This window comes from Colobus angolensis, unplaced genomic scaffold (genome assembly GCF_000951035.1).
Source record: "Colobus angolensis palliatus isolate OR3802 unplaced genomic scaffold, Cang.pa_1.0 Scaffold61, whole genome shotgun sequence".
NCBI classification, from domain to species: Eukaryota; Metazoa; Chordata; class Mammalia; order Primates; family Cercopithecidae; genus Colobus; species Colobus angolensis.
The window spans coordinates 4,621,113-4,640,742 of record NW_012119710.1 but is presented as its reverse complement, the minus strand read 5'-3'; the positions used below and the strand labels follow the sequence as shown (position 1 = coordinate 4,640,742).

The following is a 19,630-nucleotide window of genomic DNA, read 5'->3' as shown; positions in this document are numbered from 1 at the left end:
ACATTGGGCAGTGCCTGGCACCTCAATAATGTCTCCATTTAAGTAGTCTGTTACAGATATGATTCTGATTTGAACTGGAGATACAATTAGATTTCATATGTTTTTAGTAAATATTAAAAACACAATAACCAGTAAGTTCCTTGAAATTTATTGAATCCTTTTTAAAGAAATTTATTTATTTATTTTTTTTTTGATGGGGGAGACAGAGTCTTACTCTGTCGCCCAGGCTGGAGTGCAGTGGTGTGATCTCGGCTCACCACAACCTCCACCTCCTAGGTTCAAGCTGTTCTCCTACCTTAGCCTCCCGAGTAGCTGGGGTTACAGGCGTGTGCCACCTCGCCCAGCTAATTTTTTTTTTTTTTGGTATTTTTTTTAGTAGAGATGGAGTTTCACCGTGTTGGCCAGGCTGGCCTTGAACTTCCGACCTCAGGTGATCCACCTGCCTTGGCCTCCCAAAGTGTTGAGATTGATTACAGACGTGAACCACCATGAGCTGATGTTGCTCAGCCTTTTTAAAGCCTGAAATATCTTTTTAAAGGAATTCTTGCACTAAAAGATGTAATTTGGTTGTCGACTCAGAGTTATTCTTTGGTCCAGGCAGCTTTCTATAGGAAGAGGCATGCCATCAGTTCCAGTGTACATAGGAAAAACTAGGACAAATATAACCGGTAATCTAACCAGTCCCAGCTACGGTTACCATCTTCTGTCTGACAGGCATGGCTGGGTAAACTGTGTACTGTGTGTCAGTTACACAGTCTCCTCTCACTTGCAGCTTGTTTTTGCTGCTTTAATAGGGTGGAAGAGAGCTCCTGCCACTTCTGCCTCTATAGTAGTAAATCAGATGAGCAAGTCTCTGGCAAAAATAGAAAAAGCAGTAAGTTGCTGTTACAGTTCTAGATTTTGGATGATGACGTCTGGACATGGACAGAAGAGACAGTTTTCACCTTCCTGGGTCAGATGCAGACAGATGTCAGCCATTGTTACACGGATTAGAACTTCTAGGCCTATGCCATTGTGCCTTTCTTTCTTTCTTTCTTTCTTTCTTTTTTTTTTTAACGTTAACTGTGTGTTTAGGAGTTCATTCATTTTACTTCTTTGCAGGCTGAACATAACTTCTTTTTTTCAAAGTTCCCTGTGTTGTGAACTGAGCTTGGGTGAAGTGAAATCTTTGAGGTAAGGCAACTATAATGATAAAAATGGAAAGAAAGCCTGTGAAATTTGGGAGCCTTCAGAGATAACATTTTAGAGTCACTGCCTAAATATTGAAATGCCACCATTTGTTGTTTGGGGGGATGTGGAGCTAAATTGAGAACGGGAGCACACATCTGCCTTGACTGCTAAGTATATCCATCTCTACTGCTCACTCTTAATAGAATTTTTATGTGTGCACTCACTAGTCTTGGTTTTAGCAACAGTTTAAAGGAGGAAAATGACAATGAAGAGACTTCATTCCTTGGTTTTTCCCTTACATGTTTGAGTGTTGTCCCTGATAGGCCCCAGTTCTTTTTCATTATTATCACTATAGTGGCTTTTGTTCTTTGTTTCTTTAGAAAGGACAACAGAGAACTGAAAATACATTATTTCCTAGTATGCTAGTAAGAGGCAGAATATTACTATTCCATTTTTATTTTCTGGCAAATTAAGCTTCAGAGTTAGTAAAGAAAATTTCTGTGTGCCATCTAGTGAGTGTTGCTGAACAAAGGATTTTTGAAGTCTTTCACCTAGATGAGGAGCACACCTTAGTCTAACCATTAAAGAGCACATCATCAAGAAAGCAAGGTCAGTTGAGAAATTGATGCTTTTTTGAAAATATCAAGAAAAAAAAAAAAGTCAGGTTGATCCACTGTAGGCAGTTGTATGTGAGTGGTAAGTTTCTGGTGGCCAGTTTATTCAACCAGCTTGCCCCTGGCCTGCTTCAGATGGTCTTATCATTCCTCTTTATGTGACTGTTCTGAGGTTAGTTTGGACCTAATTACTGTGCTCATTGCTGTCTTTGGCACATGGAAACGTAAGTTTAAAAGCAAGGCTAACAACCCACTTCTTTGGTGAGCCTTTTCTTGCTTCAGTTAGTTTCAGGCTTTGGGGGACCTTAAAAACTGGTTTGCAGGGAGGAGTTTGGAGGATGTGAAACAAGTTTGTGTTTCTTCTGCTCTGTTAGCCACTGCTGTCTTCATGGATCTGACATTCTATTTATCTGACAGTGCACTTAGTACTGCTTCGCCAGGGAAAATCACACAAAACAAGCCTGGCGCATCAGCACTTTCATTGTGTGCTGGGCTGAGCCTCCCTTCACATGGTCACATCCCCATTTTAATCCAATACTCCCTTTCCCTACCCCTTCCCCAGTCCTGCCTCTTTCTGTGGCACTTATTGCTGGTTTCCCTGAGCTCCTGTTTCCACTTTGTGTTTTTTGTGGGGCCCAGGAAGCTAAAGCTGTGTGTATTTGTGGATCAGACAAGTGCAGCAAGTTAATATCATTGGCTTCTGAAGGGGAGAGTGAGGTGATGGCTGCGTTTAAGTTGGATTTCCTTCCAGAAATGATGGTGGATCATTGCTCTTTGAATTCCAGTCCCGTGTAAGTATTTTTGTTGTCTAATTTTTATCATAAGCAGAGGAACTGGGCTGTTTCTTTATTTGATGAAATTGATTCCTTTTTTTAAGAAAGAGAAGAAAAAAATGGGAAAGGAAGCCAAAACAACCTGAATTTTCTCATGCTATTATTTTCAATTGTAGTCTGAGTCTGTCTCATTACTGCTTATTTCCTCAAGGCTTTAAGTTATTTACATAAAGGTGCACTTGATATATGACCAGCAGCATCAGCTCAAGTGTGCCAGTTCCAATTCCTTTAAACTGTAGTGTTTTCCTGTATGATAGATTCCAAGGTATTTTTTTTAAACTATAGCATTGTTGCTTTGGGTTGGACATGCAATTTCAAATAATCTTTTGGGAAGGAAGTGTTTTATTATTTTAAATTATTAGATTCTTAGTCTCATATCACAGAAGAGACTGGTAGCTACAGTCAGTGTGTTTAGTATCGTCTACAACATTCTGTATTAACATACAATGTGTAATCCTGGACCTTGATCCCCACCCCGCCAAGTCTCATTGAAAATGCAGCTCAGCACATGATTTTAGGAACATCAAATTGTCCTTCACCCTCCAAAAAAGCAAAACTGAGTCAATCTTGATCGGCAGTTTGCCCAAATAAATTGTGAGAACAAGAAACCTTGTTGGCTTGCAGTACTGTCCAAGAACTGCTGTTGTACACAGCCAAAATGCTAACCTAGCCCTGAGTTGTAGCTGCTGGGAACCTGAATTCTGGACTTTGTATAGAAGGACACATTTCTAACCCCTGATTTCAGTCACTGTAACCAGGCTTCAGAGTGTTTTGGAACCTCCAGCAAATGAGCTTTAGGTTATTCAAAGCCAAGAATATTAAGTGGTAGAATATTCTCTAGATAACAGGTGTTAATGCAAGTCTTTGAGGTTAGGCCTCCATGTACAAATCAGTGTACCCTGGGATTAGATGTAACAGGTGTGGATAATAGTAGATACCAAACAGTTCTTTGTGGAATAGTTGGGGGGCAGGGTTCAAAGTTAGCTGTTTCTCTGTTTGTTTTTGAAATAGGGTCTTGCTTTGTTGCCCAGACCGGAGTGCAGTGGCACAGTCACAATTCACTGTAGCCTCAATGTCCTGGGCTCAAGCAGTCCTCTCGCCTCAGCTTCCCAAGTGACTGGGACCACAGGCATGCACCACCACCTGGCTGATTTTTAAATTTTTTGTAGATATGAGGTCTCCCTGTGTTGCCCAGGCTGGTCAAGCTATCCTGCTGCTTCAGCACCTGGCCTGTCTTACTCTTTTGAAATGGATCTTATGTCTCCTCTGTAGTCTCCAAAATTACAGTAATTTAAATGTCTTTTTATGAGAATTCTTTACTACTAAAATTTTACTTTAGCAGTAACAGGTGAAATTACAGTGAATATCATCATAAAGATTTAATACATAATAAGGATATTTCCATGTCCCAGGATTTATGATCTTTAGAAACAAGACTGTTGCTCAAATTATCTTTCATTGTAACACTTCCTGTGTTTTGCCACTGCCTGGTGTTCAACCCAGCATTGACACAGCATTCTTCTCAGCCTGCTTTCTAATCTTTTAAGATATTGGACTCATTCAGTATCCCGTTAAATCTAGACCATGGACCACTGCATAAAAGTCACCTGAAACTTAAAAATTCAGATGTTTTTATGCTAGAATAGGACCCCCTAGACTCTAGTCTAACAAGTGTCCAGCATGTTTTTCATGCACACTAAAGTTTGAGAGCTAGTGGACTTACCACAGGTCATTCTCAGAGTCAGTCGGGGAATGGATTATCAACATTTTTTCCAAGTGTGTTTGCATCTGTTTTAGTCTTCCACCTTCACCAAAGCTTTACAAGGGTGCCTGATCGTAGGCAATTGCCCCCATTTTAAACATGAGAGACCCAGTTGAGAGAGATTGAGGACAAATAGTAATCAATGTTGGGCCTGAAGTACAAGTTTAAAGGTAAAGGTCTTTTTATATTTTGCCCACTAGACCAGGCTGCCTCTCGTGTCAGTGAACAGTTACCCAATGTTCTTGATTCTCCATTGATCACTCTTAAGCTTCCACTGGTGCTTCTTACTTTGCTTGCACCCTAAGATACGGGTATTTCCATGAGTTGTGTCCCAGACTTTTTACTTTTCACTCTCCCATTGCTTAAGGGGACACTGATGTGCTTCTCTACTTCTCAGATCTCTGTTCCCCCAAATGTCTTCTGAGGTCTATGACTTTGTTCTAAATACTGCTCATTGGTTACTTTCATCTAGAGACTTCCCCACAAAAAATAATTCCCATATTGTCTTCACTAGAACCCAAGAGTTGTTAGTTTCTTTCTCTTCCTCTCCTCCTTGGAGTTCAAGTGAACTCCAGGTCCTAGTGTATCGTGGCCCAAAATTTCTCAGTATTGTCTGAGACTGGGCGCTAATCTTAGGTTAGTAGTTTATGCAAGAGCCTTCTGATCTCCTTGTTCCCTGCCTTATTTCATCCTCCAGATTATTTTTAGGTATCTTTTAAAAGGACAGATCTGATCATTCACTTAATCTAAAATCTTGGAATAAACTCCAAGCCTGTCTGGGTCTCTCTGACCTACCTCTTTATTCTTGTCAACTTTCTAGTATGATCTCTTCTCTGTTTCTGTACTCTTTTCCACAACTTTCTCGAGTCCTTTTTCTCCCTTCTAATGTTATCCCACTCTTCCAATCTCTCCTCAGTCCTTACCATTTCTTCGTCACCCTTAGGCCTCTTTCCTCCATGCCATGTTGCACTTTTTCTAGTTACCTACTCTATGCAGCTGAAATCTCTGCACGCACACCTCCCCGTCCTCCAATAAAGTAAAATCATATTAGCCACTTCTTTCATAGAACTTTTAAACATTCCTTTATAGGATTTGCAGAGGATTATAGTTGTGCCCTTCTACTTTTTCAGTGACATTGCCTCAAGGTCACATATTGCTCAGTCTTATAGAGCCCTGTAGTATGTAGTATCTGGCACCATAGCAAAAGCTTGGGTATTACAGTTGAGAATGATATTAAAGATGATTGCAGAGATAAGATCTCCAGATCTTATCTCCATACCTCAGGCAAGAAGGCTGAAAACCTTTAAAAGCATATTGTTAGCTAATCTTATTGTTGGATGGTGAATTTAAATTATTATTGTCTTTATTGTGCTTAGAGATAGCTTTTTCTAGTACCTAACACCCCACATGATAGGAAGATTGCCCTTTATCCAAATGAAAATTACTTTCTCACAGCGTAAATGTATTATTCTGTCTTGTTCTCACTAGGGAGCAGCTGGTAAGTAACACAGGCCAGTGTTTCTGGGCCCTTTTTATTCTGATGCACTTCTGTTCCAGTTTTTCCACAGCACTGTATGTGAGCCAGAGGGACCTTGTATATAAGGGTGGGTGGTGGCTGAAGTTTGGAATGCAACAAGTATTTTTGCCTGCTGGGGAGGTGGAGGGATTGGTAAGTATCTGAATTTTTTCTATTTGTATAATTTAAGGGAAGTCAACAGGTAATGGAAGGGGGGAGTGAAAAAATTAATAATGAAAGGTTTCAGGAATTATTTTTAAACAGGTCCCATTTGAAAGTCTTGTTTGGCTGCAAGGAACAGATGTCCACTCAAGCTAGCATATATGAAAGGGCTTTCTTATAAGGACGCAGGTGGACTGAACTGTCATCTAATCAGGAGCTCTGCAGCTAGAAAACCTAGAAAGTGTATCTTTCTGACCCCAGGATACACAACTGCTCACTCTACATGTGCCTCCTTTCTACTCTTAACTACCTTATAACTTTGGTTGCAACATGGCCTTTCTTCAGATCCCTTCTCCCTCCCCTCCACATTGAGACATAATTCACATACTATAACGTTTACCCTAAAGTGAGTAATTCAGTGATTTTAGTATATTCCAGAGTTGTGTAACCATTTCCACTATTTAATTGCAGAACATTTCATCACCCCAAAAGAAACCCAGTACCTAAAAGCAACCATTCCCTTCTTCTTCCCCACATCAACCTTCCCCCATCCCCATTCCTAAGCAACCACCAACCTACTTTCTTTTTTTCTTCGAGACAGAGTCTCGCTCAGTCGCCCAGGCTGGAGCACAGTGGCCGGATCTCAGCTCACTGCAAGCTCCACCTCCTGGGTTCACGCCATTCTCCTGCCTCAGCCTTCCAAGTAGCTAGGACTACAGGTGCCCGCCGCCACGCCCCGCTAAGTTTTTTGCATTTTTAGTAGTGACGGGGTTTCACCATGTTAGCCAGGATGGTCTCCATCTCCTGACCTTGTGATCCGCCCGCCTCAGCCTCCCAAAGTGCTGGGATTACAGGCGTGAGCCACCGCGCCCGGCCACCAACCTACTTTCTGTCTATAGATTGCCTGTTCTGGGCATTTCATTTTAAGCAACGTTCTGTGATGATTTCGTTTTAAGCAACGTTCTGTGATGATGAAAATATTCTGTATCTCAGCTGGGAGCAGTGGCTGATGCCTATAATCCCATCATTTGGCGTGCTGAGATGGGAAGATCCCTTGAGGCCAGGAGTTCGAGACCAGCCTGGGCTTCATAGCAAGACCCCTGTCTTTACAAAAACAACAACAATATATAAAACGTTCTCTCTCTGTCTCATACAGTAGCCACTAGCCACAAGTGGCGAGTGCAACTGAAGAACTTAGTTTTTAAAGTTAAGTTTAAATAACTTAGTGGCTGTCGTATTGCTCAGTGCAGCTGTAAAGGAGCTTGATTGGCCAGGCCTGTTTTAAGCATAGGTCAAGGGTCTTAAGTTTCTGGCCAGCCAATGGATCAGCTTGCCATTGGGTTAAGACCCACCCCCTGGTTTAGTCAGTTGGGGCCAGAGGATGGGAAAAAAAGCGGAATGGAACATTTGTGCTGCCCCTGAGATAGGCCTGGGGTGGGGAAATTTTGAGAGGGGAAAGGAAAGGAGAAAGAGAAGAGAGTGTTCAAGAATTTCGAAGAAATACGTACTTTGAAAATACGGATCTTGGGCCGGGCGCGGTGGCTCAAGCCTGTAATCCCAGCACTTTGGGAGTCCGAGACGGGCGGATCACGAGGTCAGGAGTTCGAGACCATCCTGGCTAACATGGTGAAACCCCGTCTCTACTAAAAAATACAAAAAGCTAGCTGGGCGAGGTGGCTGGCGCCTGTAGTCCCAGCTACTCGGGAGGCTGAGGCAGGAGAATGGCGTAAACCCGGGAAGCGGAGCTTGCAGTGAGCTGAGATCTGGCCACTGCACTCCAGCCTGGGCGACAGAGCGAGACTCCGTCTCAAAAAAAAAAAAGAAGAAAATACGGATCTTTGTTGTTCCTTTGTGTGTCTCTTCCCAATTGTGTCCCTATTGTATTTTCTCATAGTATGTTTCAGCAGAAATCAAGGTAGACGAGATAGCCTCTCGTCCTGAATTTTCGTAGTTGCTCATTCTTAATAATGGCAGCAGAAGCAACAGTGAGAGCAACTACCTCCTCAGGCATTATTACTGCTTCTGCTGCCAGTAGTAAAAACATAAAAAGAGAGGGGGTAGGTTTCATCCCTTTCCCCTAAAACACTTGCCACTTTCTCATCTTCCTCCTCTTGACATTCTTGCAGGCCATGATTTGCCTTTCTTATATCCTGTTCCCAGGTCAGGGCTGGCAGTACTGCTCCAGGAAATAGGAATTTCCATAGACTGGCCTCTTAGGAATGACAGGGACACTGTAGATACTTCTCCAGGGAACTGCTGAATTCACTGGTTCTTGAGTGGAGATGATAAATATACATAACTCTCCATCGAATGGGGAAGTAAGGTACAAATTTGAGAATGTATGTAGTCATACATAGAGTAAGTGGATGATGTGGTGGCTGATGTGTAGCCAGATGGCTTTTTTAATACAATGGTTACTTTTAATCTTAATGACAAGATGCATATTGGAAGTATATGTGGAAGAGGAAGAGTTGTTGTTTCTCTTCAGATACAATATCAGAGAAAGTTTGTGACTGCTTATTACGTACACACGGGTATACATGCAGTTGTTGCTATACCTGGGTAGTGCTTCTCAAGCTATGGTAAAGGACCATATCTCTCCCCACCCCCCATCCCCCACTCCCTTGTAAAATACAATGAAAATGAAGTAGGGGAAAAAATAAGGTACAAGCTTGTATTTTATATTTATTATTATTAGATAGAACAAATACAAAATTGCTCAGTCTAATTTCTGAAAAATTTCTGTAAGAGTTAAGGTTGAAGATTGCCCCTGGTCCTTAGGCCATACTTTTGGTTTTTTGTTTGTTCGTTTGTTTTTAAGATAGTCTCTCTCTGTTGCCCAAGCTGGAGTGCAGTGGCGAGATCTTGACCCACTGTAGCCTCCGCCTCCCAGGTTCAAGTGATTCTCCTGCCTCAGCCTCCCAAGTAGCTGGGAATACAGGTGTGTGCCACCATGCCCAGCTAATTTTTTTTTTTTTAAAGTAGAGACAGGGTTTCACCATATTGTTCAGGCTGGTCTCAAACTCCTGACCTCAAGTGAGCCATTGTGCCCAGCCTCTTGGGCCACACTTTGAACAGCACTACTCTATGAGAGTCTTCTGGCTATTGAATTGGTATATAAACAGGGAAGGGGAGGTTCATGGTGTAGGTAGACATGAAAAAATAGAGAAGGATTTGGAGAGCTAAAGAAGAATCTAGAATCTTGAGTCTCTGCTAAACTTTTGGGTAAACTGTAATCTGCATATATTGACTTGTGTTTATGCTTTAGCACTAAACAGGATGCAAAAGTTTAGAATTGGCACAGAAACAACAGAGGGAAGGGGCATGCTGAGAGCAGTTGCCTCCAGTGTAATATAGATTGATAAAACTGCTTTTCAGAGATAGCCGTCAGCTTCCTTATGGAAACGTATTCTGGGCACCATTGGGGTTCTTTGTTAACTCTGTCTAGAATAGAAATATAATGAAAGGTTAGCAACATTTTAGTAAAATGCTATTACAACTGGTAATTAAAGTTGTCGGGACAGGTTGTAGGGAGTCACAGCCAGTGTTTCACTAGTCATAGGGCTGCTTTTTTTTTTTTTTTTTTTTTTTTTGGGAGACAAAGTGCCACCCAGGCTAGAGTGCAGTGGCCCCATCTCAGCTCACTGCAACCTCCGCCCCCCAGGTTCGAGCGATTCTCATGCCTTAGCCTCCCAGGTAGCTGGGATTACAGGTGCACGCCACCACACCCAGCTAATCGTTTTGTATTTTTTGGTAGAGAGGGAGTTTCACCATGTTGGTCTCAAACTCCTGACCTCAAATAATCCACCTACCTCAGCCTCCCACAGTGCTAGGATTACAGGCGTGAGCCACCATGCCTGACCATAGGGCCTTTTTCATCATGGTAGCTGGTTTCTGTTGCAACATTAGGATTAAGCGTTTAAAAGCAGTCACATTATGTTTTTGTCATGACCTGCCACAAGTTTTAAATTAACAGATTACAGGAAAACCAGTAAGATGATGCCGTCTAAAACACTCAAAAGAAAATAGGCCAGGTGTGGTAGCTCATGCACCCCAGCACTTTGGGAAAATGAGGTGGGAGAGTTATTTGAGTGTGGGAGTTTCAGACCAGCCCTTGCAACATAGTGAAAGCCTCTCTCTACAGAAAAAAGTTAAAAAGTAGCCAGGCGTGGTGGCGCACACCTGTAGTTCCGTCTACTGGGATTGCTGAGGTAGGAGTATCACTTGAGCCTGGGAGGTCAAGGCTGCAGTTAGCTGTGGTCATGCCACTGTACTCCAGCCTGGGCAACAGAGTGAGACCTTGTCTTTAAAAGAAAACCGCATACTGATCCTGTGGCAATCAAATAATCATAGGAGATAATAGCTGCTCTTAAATTTGGGTGCTGTTTTTGTGCATAGCACTCATTTTATCAGAGCTAATTGGTTAAATGGGAACTGTTGAAACTTAAGAAATTTTTCACTTTGCACATTTGAGTGCTTACTTTGAACCAGAATACTATACCAGGTGTGGTTACAGGAATGAATAGGAAATAAAATAGTTTCTGCCTGCAAGGAGCTGTCAGTTTAATTGGGAAGAGGTGGATACAGCCCGATTATGTTCAAAGGTGTTAAGCATAATTTTAATGCTAAAATTTCCACAACAAAGGTGGAAATTTAGTACTGTTGGAGTCCTAGGATTGTAGCTAATCAGTTAACCTGGAAGAATATGGGGAGCCTTCACAGATGTAGGGTCAGGAATTGGTTTATATGCCATTTGTCTTACAGCTTTTGAATTTAGATAGTGCTAGAGTCATCAAAAGTGATGTGAGAATAACCCCTGTAAGTATTGAATTATAAAAGATTCAAGGCTGGGTGTGGTGGCTCAGGCCTGTAATGCCAGCACTTGGGAGGTCAAGGCAGGTGGATCACTTGAAATCAGAAGTTCAAGACCAGCGTGGCCAACATGGCGAAACCCCAGCTCTACTAAAAATACAAAAATTAACCAGGCATGGTGGCTTATGCCTGTAATCCCAGCTACTCAGGAGGTTGAGGCATGAGAATCACTTGAACCTGGGAGGTGGAGGTTGCAGTGAGCTGAGATTGTGCCACCGCACTCCAGCCTGGGCAACAGAGAGAATCTGTCTCAAATAAAAAATAAAGAAATAAGCCAGGCACAGTGGCTCATACCTGTAATCCCAGCACTTTGGGAGGCCAAGGCAGGCAGATCACCTGAGGTCAGGAGTTTGTGACCAGCCTGGCCAACATGGCAAAACCCCATCTCTACTAAAAATACAAAAATTAGCTGGTCATGGTGGCACACGCCTGTAATCCCAGCTATTTGGGAGCCTGAGGCAGGAGAGTCAGTTGAACCCAGGAAGCAGAGGTTGCAGTGAGCCGAGATGGCACCATTGCACTCCAGCCTGGGCGACAGAGCGAGACTCCATTTAAAAAGAAAAGAAAAGAAAAGAAATATGTAGTACTTAAAAGAAGTTGAGCTACTTTCATAGATTCAGCATTCTTAAGGATCTTCAGACACTATTCAGAAGATAGCAGTGGTGGAAAAATGATTTTTTGTTGTTGTTTAAAGACAACTAGCATGTTGGCTGGGTGCAGTGGTTCACGCCTATAATCCAGCACTTTGGGAGACTGAGGTGGGCGGATCACCTGAGGTCAGGAGTTCGAGACCAGCCTGACCAACATGGTGAAACCCCATCTCTACTAAAAATACAAAATTAGCCAGGCATGGTGGCACATGCCTTTAATCTAAGCTACTTGGGAGGCTGAGGCAGGAGAATTGCTTGAACCTGGGAGGTGGAGGTTGCAGTGAGCTGAGATCTTGCCATCGCACTCCTGCCTGGCCAATAAGGGCGAAACTCAGTCTCAAAAAAAACAAAACAAAACAAAAAAACTAGCATGTTGTTTGGGATTGGATATTAGAACCTGGCAATTTTTAATATGATTTTTGGATTAAGCAAATACTAATAGAAAAGCTAATAGTGCTAGTTATTTGGAATTTAAGTTATTAATGGTTTAGATAAATGTTCAGAGTTCAATTTAGAAACAAATAGGAAGAAGGACTTTGAAATAGAGGGTATGAGGCCAGGCACGGTGGCTCACACCTGTAATTCCAGGACTTTGGGAGGCCGAGGCGGGTTTATCACCTGAGGTCAGGAGTTCGAGACCATCCTGGGCCAACATGGTGAAAGCCCACCTCTACTGAAAATACAAAAATTAGCTGGGCATGGTAGCAGACACCTGTAATCCCAGCCACTCGGGAGGCTGAGGCAGGAGAATTGCTTGAACCCGGGAGGTGGAGATTGCTATGAGCTGAGATTGGGCCATTGCACTCCAGCCTGGGCAACAAGAGTGAAACTCCGTCTCAGAAAAAAAGATAGTATGTTCTGAGTGGAAACATCTATAGTGTAAGAATTCACCTAGGTTGTTTACAGTGGCAAGGTAGGAATGAAGGTATTAAAATAGCTGATTATCCTTCAGGTTCTAAAGGTAATAAAACTGAAATAGGAGAATTACAAGTACAACGTGATAGTACTAGAGAAATTTGGGATCATTAAAATGGTTTTACTCAGTAAGGGAACCTAACTGGTCTTAGAGTAATAGCAGTAAATTGGATAACTCAGAAACAAAATCTAGAATGATGGTAACATTGTTTATGTTCATTGCACAATCATCTGGAAATTTAGGAGGCGGAGCTCTGTTTTTGGTTGGGAGACCTAACTCAAGAGCATTATGATTATACATGAGTCAGCTGCATTCAAAGGCCAGCATTCTAGTCCTTAGTTTAAGCCTTGGAAATCAAGTGCTTCTGTTCTAACTTCTACTGAAAAGAAACTTCACCTATCATTGTATACATTGAAGTGTTCTGAATCTTACTTGTAATCAATCAATAGTCCTCTTTTATTTTATGGGCCTTTTTTTAGTGTTTGTTTTGTTAACCATGCTTAAAAGTTATTAAAACTTGATCTTGTTTTGGGAGTTTTACCCTTTAAGTTCCTCCTCTAGCATGATAATTCTCATGCTAGATAAGAAATGTACAGCTGGGATGTCCCAATCAGAATGGTGACTTTAGTTTGGCATCTGATGGAATGGGTGGTCATGGTGAGGGAGAACCAAGGAACTCTGGTAAACTGAATAGAAGAAGTGAAGGAAATGGATTTTTTTCCCCTGCATTCTCAGAAGTAGTTAAGATCATTAAAGAAAAGAAAATTTCCTCTGGAAGGCAGCATTATTACATAATAGAAGTTTCATTTTATCTCACACAGCTCAAAGAAAATGAACGGCACCCTGGACCACCCAGACCAACCAGATCTTGATGCTATCAAGATGTTTGTGGGCCAGGTTCCAAGGACCTGGTCTGAGAAGGACTTGCGGGAACTCTTCGAACAGTATGGTGCTGTATATGAAATCAACGTCCTAAGGGATAGGAGCCAAAACCCTCCTCAGAGCAAAGGTCAGGGCTTTGGGTTTTGGTTTATCTTATTTTTTCCACTGACTCTCAGAGCAGGTGAGGGCTTTGGGTTTTTGACAGGATACAAAAAATTGGTTTTTTATATGTAATTTCTTTCATGTGCATTCTCTCTGTCATTGCCAGAATACTGTCTGTCTGTTGGAAAAAATCTGTCCTTTTATAGTAGCAATATCTTGTAATCCAAATATATTTAATGGCTTTAAAAAGTTAAGATGTTAGCATGAGGATAATTTGTAAATTGGATCTTGGGCAGTGCTTTGTGAGGGCTCTAAATTTAAGAGACAGACTCACGTGAGTATCTCATTTGACCTTGGGAATAGAATGACAAAGATAAAATTGAAGTAAACCACATAAAGTTTTCTGTAGTGTTTGGGCTAGCATAAGCTGAAAGAGAAAATGTCCACATACCCGTAGGTTTCTTGTTAGTATTACAGAGGCCTTGCAGGATGGTTTATCAAATAGAAAGGATTTGTTTAGGCAGCTTGTTTGCTGTTGCCACAAAATGAACAGGAGAAGAAGAAAGGTGGAGCTGCTTCCAGAATTGCCTAGCAGAGTGGAAGTTTCACAGGACTGATGGTAGATAGGTATTAACTTTGCCCCCTATACACACAGACTTGTTCTTACTTTTCATTTTACCAGTTTTCAGGTAATTCTCTGTGAAAGCTCTCCAGCAGTGCAAATGTGAGCAAGCATGATTGTCATATTGAAACCAGCTTAATAGCAGAGGATCTAGAAGCAGAGGAATTACTTTCTCTTTTTGGCGTAGTTAACTAAAAATATAAAGTATAATAGTTTCTGAACATGACTGGCAATATAACCTTCAGTAATTTATAATTCTAACTGCTGCAGCATTATTAAAAAAAAAATCTATATTGTATCTCATGAGAATATGGGAGTGTCAGAACATTTAAGCCCAAGATTTACAAGATATACTACCTCTCCTCCTACCCTAAATAAAGATTCAAAGCACAAAATCTACAGATCTGAGGCAGCACCGTGTGCTTTTAGAAGCTTAATTATATTTGATGAGAACCAAGAGTCCAAAAAAAGATGTTAAGAGGTGCTTGCTCTTAAGTCATTTTATAATTTAATAAGTGATAATTATGTTTGAGGCATATGGTAGAATCTGGCTACGAAGTAGGGAGTGGTTTATTCTGAGAGAGCAGGGAAAGAAAGAGTTCCTGGTAGACTACAGGCTGCAAAAGTATAGAGCCCCATCTGTCTTCTTGTCTCATATACCACCTGGTGTTCCAAGTAGGGTAGCTTGAGTCAAATGGCACATGACCTTTCTTTATAAGAGAAGTCATCTTTTCCAGAGAAGTTATATGAGCAGCTAAGTAAGACGGTGTAACTAGGAGGAGACTAAAACATAAAACAGAAAAGTGTATAGGAAATAATCTTATTCCCCTGCTAGATAGTCATATTTATTCCTTTCCACTGCCCTCCCCCCTCACTAATTTTAATAAACCCAGCCCTCTTTTAAGATCTGATATGTCAGTGGAGGAAGGGTTGCTGTAGGAATTCTCTGCTTTCGAAGTTTTGTTTTATGAAATCTTATTTATTGCAGGGTGCTGTTTTGTTACATTTTACACCCGTAAAGCTGCATTAGAAGCTCAGAATGCTCTTCACAACATGAAAGTCCTTCCAGGGGTAAGAAAGCTCCCACTAGTAAATGGAAATGTGGTAACTTTGATATATGGGATATACTTACACATATCAGGCACACACTGAAAACCATTTCGGGGAAAAGGTAATTTCTGCAGGAATTGATGTAAAGGAAGACATAAAGGGAGCACTTCAAGGATTACCTGACAGTAGTTCTCTCTCAGCCAAGAGTCTTGTGTATTTGACTTCTTGACTCACGTTTTATTTTCTGGGGAAAGATCATGAAGCAGACATGAGTTCAGAGAGAACTCTTTTAAGCTCTAGTTCTGGTATTTTAGAGTCTGTATTTCTGAATGCCATTAATATATACAGTGATAATAATCATATTTTTCCTTTTTAGATGCATCACCCTATACAGATGAAACCTGCTGACAGTGAGAAGAACAATGGTAAGCAAATGTATACACTCTTCCCCTTAAGATTTTCTGCCTAGGCCAGGCGCGGTGGCTCACACCTGTAATCCCAGCACTTCGGGAGGCCAAGGCTGGTGGATTGCTTGAGGCCGGAGTTCGAGACCAGCCTGGCCAACATGGTGAAACACCGTCTCTACTAAAAATACAAACATTAGCTGGGTATGGTTGTGCATGCCTATAATCCCAGCTTCTCGGGAGGCTGAAGCATGAGAATCTCTTGAACCCAGGAGGCGGAGGTTGCAGTGAGCCGAGATCATGCCAGTGTACTCTCGCCTGGGCAACAAAGTGAGACTCTGTCTCAGAAAATAATTTAAAAAAAGTTTCTGCCTAGTTTATTTGCTTTTCTTAGGATATCTGAATTGAATTGTGCTTTAAGTAATCTGTTGTCTAAGTTGTGTCCGTTTTTTCTTTAAAGTCTGATAAATAGAATAACAGAGTTGACAGAGAAATATTATAAGAACATTGTAGAATGAACTGGAATATACTTGGTCAGTATAATTTCTTTTGGACAGGAATGAGGGGGCAAAATGAACAAATTAGGAAGGAGAACTTAATTCTCAAGAAAATAGTCAAGTCTGGGTGAGGTAGCTCACGCTTGTAATCCCAGCAGTTTGGGAGGCCAAGGAGGGCGGATCACCTGGCCAACATGGTGAAACCCCGTCTCTACTAAAAATGCGAAAATTAGCTGAGTGTGGTGGCGCATGCCTGTAATCCCAGCTACTCAGGAGGCTGAGACAGGAGAATCGCTTGAACCTAGGAGGCGGTAGTTGCAGTACGCTGAGATTATGCCACTGCGCTCCAACCTGGGCGACAGAGCAAGACTCTGTCTCAAAAAAAAAAAAGAAAAAAAAGTCAGAAAAGTAGACAGTTACACTCACTGAAAGGTGTGTTCTCTTCCACTTGTCATATCAAGTAAGTGTGAAAACCTTTTGTTTCTTTAGTAGTGTTGCCAGTAAGAGCAAATAATGCTGCCTGGGCACAGTGACGCACACCTGTAATCATAGCACTTTAATAGGCTGAGGCCGGAGGATTGCTTGAGCCCAGGAGTTTGAGACCAACCTTGGTAATAAGAGTGAGATCTCTCTGCAAAAAATTGGCTGGGTGTGGTGGTACATACCTGTGGTCCCAGCTATTCAGGAAGCTGAGGTGGGAAGATTGCTTAAACCCAGCAGGTCAAGTCTGCAGTGAGCCATGATCATGCCACTGCACTTCAACCTGGGTGACAGCGAGACTCCTGTCTCAAAAAGAGCATACAATTACAAAGGACTAGGGAAGATGCCAAGTACTTTGCATTTAATAGCAACTGCTACCCTTTGAAGTAAACCTGATTATTCCTATTAGTTAGATGAGGAAACAGGCACAGAATGCTTAAGTAACTTTCACAAGATTACAAAGCTACCGTATTTAATCTAAATGCTTCTAATTATAATTTTAACATAATGTTGGTTATAAGAAGAGATGTGAAGCCGGGCATGGTGGCTCACACCTGTAATCCCAGCACTTTGGGAGGCTGAGGCGGGTGGATCACCTGAGATCAAGAGTTCAAGACCAGCCTGACCAATATGGAGAAACCCTGTCTCTACTAAAAATACAAAATTAGCCAGACATGATGGTGCATGCCTGTAATTCCAGCTACACAGGAGGCTGAGGCCGGAGAATTGCTTGCCCAGGAGGCAGAGGTTGCGGTGAGCCGAGATCACGCCATTGCACTCCACCCTGGGCAACAAGAGCAAAACTCTGTCTCAAAAAAAGAAAGAAAAGAAATGTGAAAAATATGAAAAACAAGTGTGTGTCTTGGAATCTGTAAAATATGGTATGAAGGCACAGAGCCAGGATTCAAACCCAGGCGGTCTGGCTCCCGAGTCTGTGCCACATTGCCTCTTTTCGTAGTAATATTCCAGTCTTTTGTGTTTTACTCTCTTAGCAGTGGAAGACAGGAAGCTGTTTATTGGTATGATTTCCAAGAAGTGCACTGAAAATGACATCCGAGTCATGTTCTCTTCATTTGGACAGATTGAAGAATGCCGGATATTGCGGGGACCTGATGGCCTGAGCCGAGGTAGATACAGTTTTAGCTTTTAAATAATCTTTTGGTTTTTTTGTTTTGGTTTGGTTTGGGGTTTTTTTGGAGACAGGGTCTTGGTCTGTCTCACCCAGGCTGGAGTGCAGTGGTGCCTTCACAACTCATTGCAGCCTGAACCTCCCAGAATCAGCCTCCTGAGTAGCTGGGACCACAGGCATGTATCACGACACCCAGCTAATTTTTAAATTTTTTAGAGAGATAAGATTTCCCTGTGTTGCCCAGGCTGGTCTTGAACTCCTGGACTCAAAGGATCCTGTCATCTTGGCCTCCCATAGTGCCGGGATTATAGGTGTGAGCCACTGCACTGGACTTGGAATTTTTTTAATTGGACCAGTGGAAACTAGCCACAGTGATTCCCTAGCCAACATGGTTCGGTCAAGATAAAGAGGTTGGGCCTGCTGCTTCCTGCTGTGTATCTATGTCCTGTCTTTGACTCCTCCTATCAGTTCATTCTTTTTGTCTCCCAGCCCCTCTAAGGAGTCTACATTCTATATTTCATTGTCATGTATTAAAATTTTCTCTTTTGGTGCTTTGCAAGATTCTTGATGCCAAAATGGAAATATTCTCCCATTTTCTTTTATTTTCAAGAGGAACTAGAGGATATGATTCCTCCTTTCTCCTGTCAAACATTTTTTTTTTCTGTCACTGGTTCTCTGTTTTTTCATTATAGCACATATCACCCTATTGCAGCATACCAGCACATGATCCCCTGAAAACAGGGACTGTGTCTGTATTGCTAGCATGATAGTCAGCACATAGGAGGTGCTCAATTAATGTCTGTCAGAGAAATAAATGAATGCATGAGTTACTGACTCTTCTCTTACCAGGTTGTGCATTTGTGACTTTTACAACAAGAGCCATGGCACAGACGGCTATCAAGGCAATGCACCAAGCACAGACCATGGAGGTAGGGAGCAGATAGGTGATGGGGAAAAGTTCTCAGCTTGGGAATGCTGGGACAGTTGGCTATTAAAGTCCAGCAGCATGTGCAGCATCTGATTGCCCAGAAAGTTAAACAGCCAACATCTTAAAGTTAAAAACCACTGATTTCTTTAAAATTAACATACTGGAAATGCTCTCCCCACCCCTTTTTTTGAGATGGGGTCCTACTTTGTTACCTGGGCTGGAGTGCAGTGGGAAGATCATGGCTTACTGCAGCCCCAGCCACCCAGGCTCAAGCGATTCCCCCCCTACCTCTGCCACCCAAGTAGCTCGGACTACAGGTACACACCAGCACGCCTGGTTAATTTTTGTATTTTTTTAATAGACAGTTTTGCCATGTTGCTCAGGCTGATCTAAAATTCCTGGGCTCAAGTGATCCACCCACCTCAGCCTCCCAAAGTGTTGGGATTACAGTCTCTTGTGTCTAGCATGAGGAGAATCATTTGGCAATGAATGAAATTAGAATGTCACCTGCATGCCATCCAAAAGGAAGATTTTTTTTCTTTTCCCAGGTGGAGGAATTTGACCCTTTGGTTTTGGTCTTTTCACAGGGTTGCTCGTCACCCATGGTGGTAAAATTTGCTGATACACAGAAGGACAAAGAACAGAAGAGAATGGCCCAGCAGCTCCAGCAGCAGATGCAGCAAATCAGCGCAGCATCTGTGTGGGGAAACCTTGCTGGTCTAAATACTCTTGGACCCCAGTATTTAGCAGTGAGTCTTTGTGGTTTGCTTTCTGCAGACTGTGCAAGCTCCCAGCTGTTTCTTCTTCTGCTGTCCCTAGCTAACAAACACAGTGGCATTTACAACTTTTGGCCTATAGAAATTGTATGTAAAAATTCAGGTAGTACTATTTCTTTTAGTCCTGTTAGTCTCTCTCTCTCTCTCTCTATATATATATATATATATAGATATAGATATAGATATAGATATAGATATAGTGTCTCTGGACATGCATCTCTGGTTCTATCTTGAGGCTTTTGCTGCAACTGAAGTGGATTCCTGG

General features: G+C 42.0%; 1 protein-coding gene across 4 annotated transcripts in view; it reads left to right on the top strand.

Moving 5' to 3' along the window:
- The window catches only part of CELF1 (CUGBP, Elav-like family member 1), a 61,769-nt gene that overhangs the window by 24,546 nt on the left and 17,593 nt on the right, over positions 1–19,630 (top strand). The window contains exons 2-9 of one of the 4 annotated variants that reach the window (XM_011963369.1): positions 1,102–1,173; positions 2,424–2,575; positions 13,317–13,504; positions 15,090–15,172; positions 15,528–15,576; positions 17,528–17,659; positions 18,511–18,590; positions 19,177–19,338. In XM_011963369.1, the coding sequence (XP_011818759.1) occupies positions 2,505–2,575; positions 13,317–13,504; positions 15,090–15,172; positions 15,528–15,576; positions 17,528–17,659; positions 18,511–18,590; positions 19,177–19,338 (765 nt within the window). In that variant the 5' untranslated portion in view covers positions 1,102–1,173; positions 2,424–2,504. Of the gene's footprint in view, positions 1–1,101; positions 1,174–2,270; positions 2,576–7,887; positions 8,065–13,316; positions 13,505–15,089; positions 15,173–15,527; positions 15,577–17,524; positions 17,660–18,510; positions 18,591–19,176; positions 19,339–19,630 lie in introns of those variants that run through there. The other 3 variants (XM_011963371.1, XM_011963368.1, XM_011963370.1) reach the window with 3 other exon arrangements.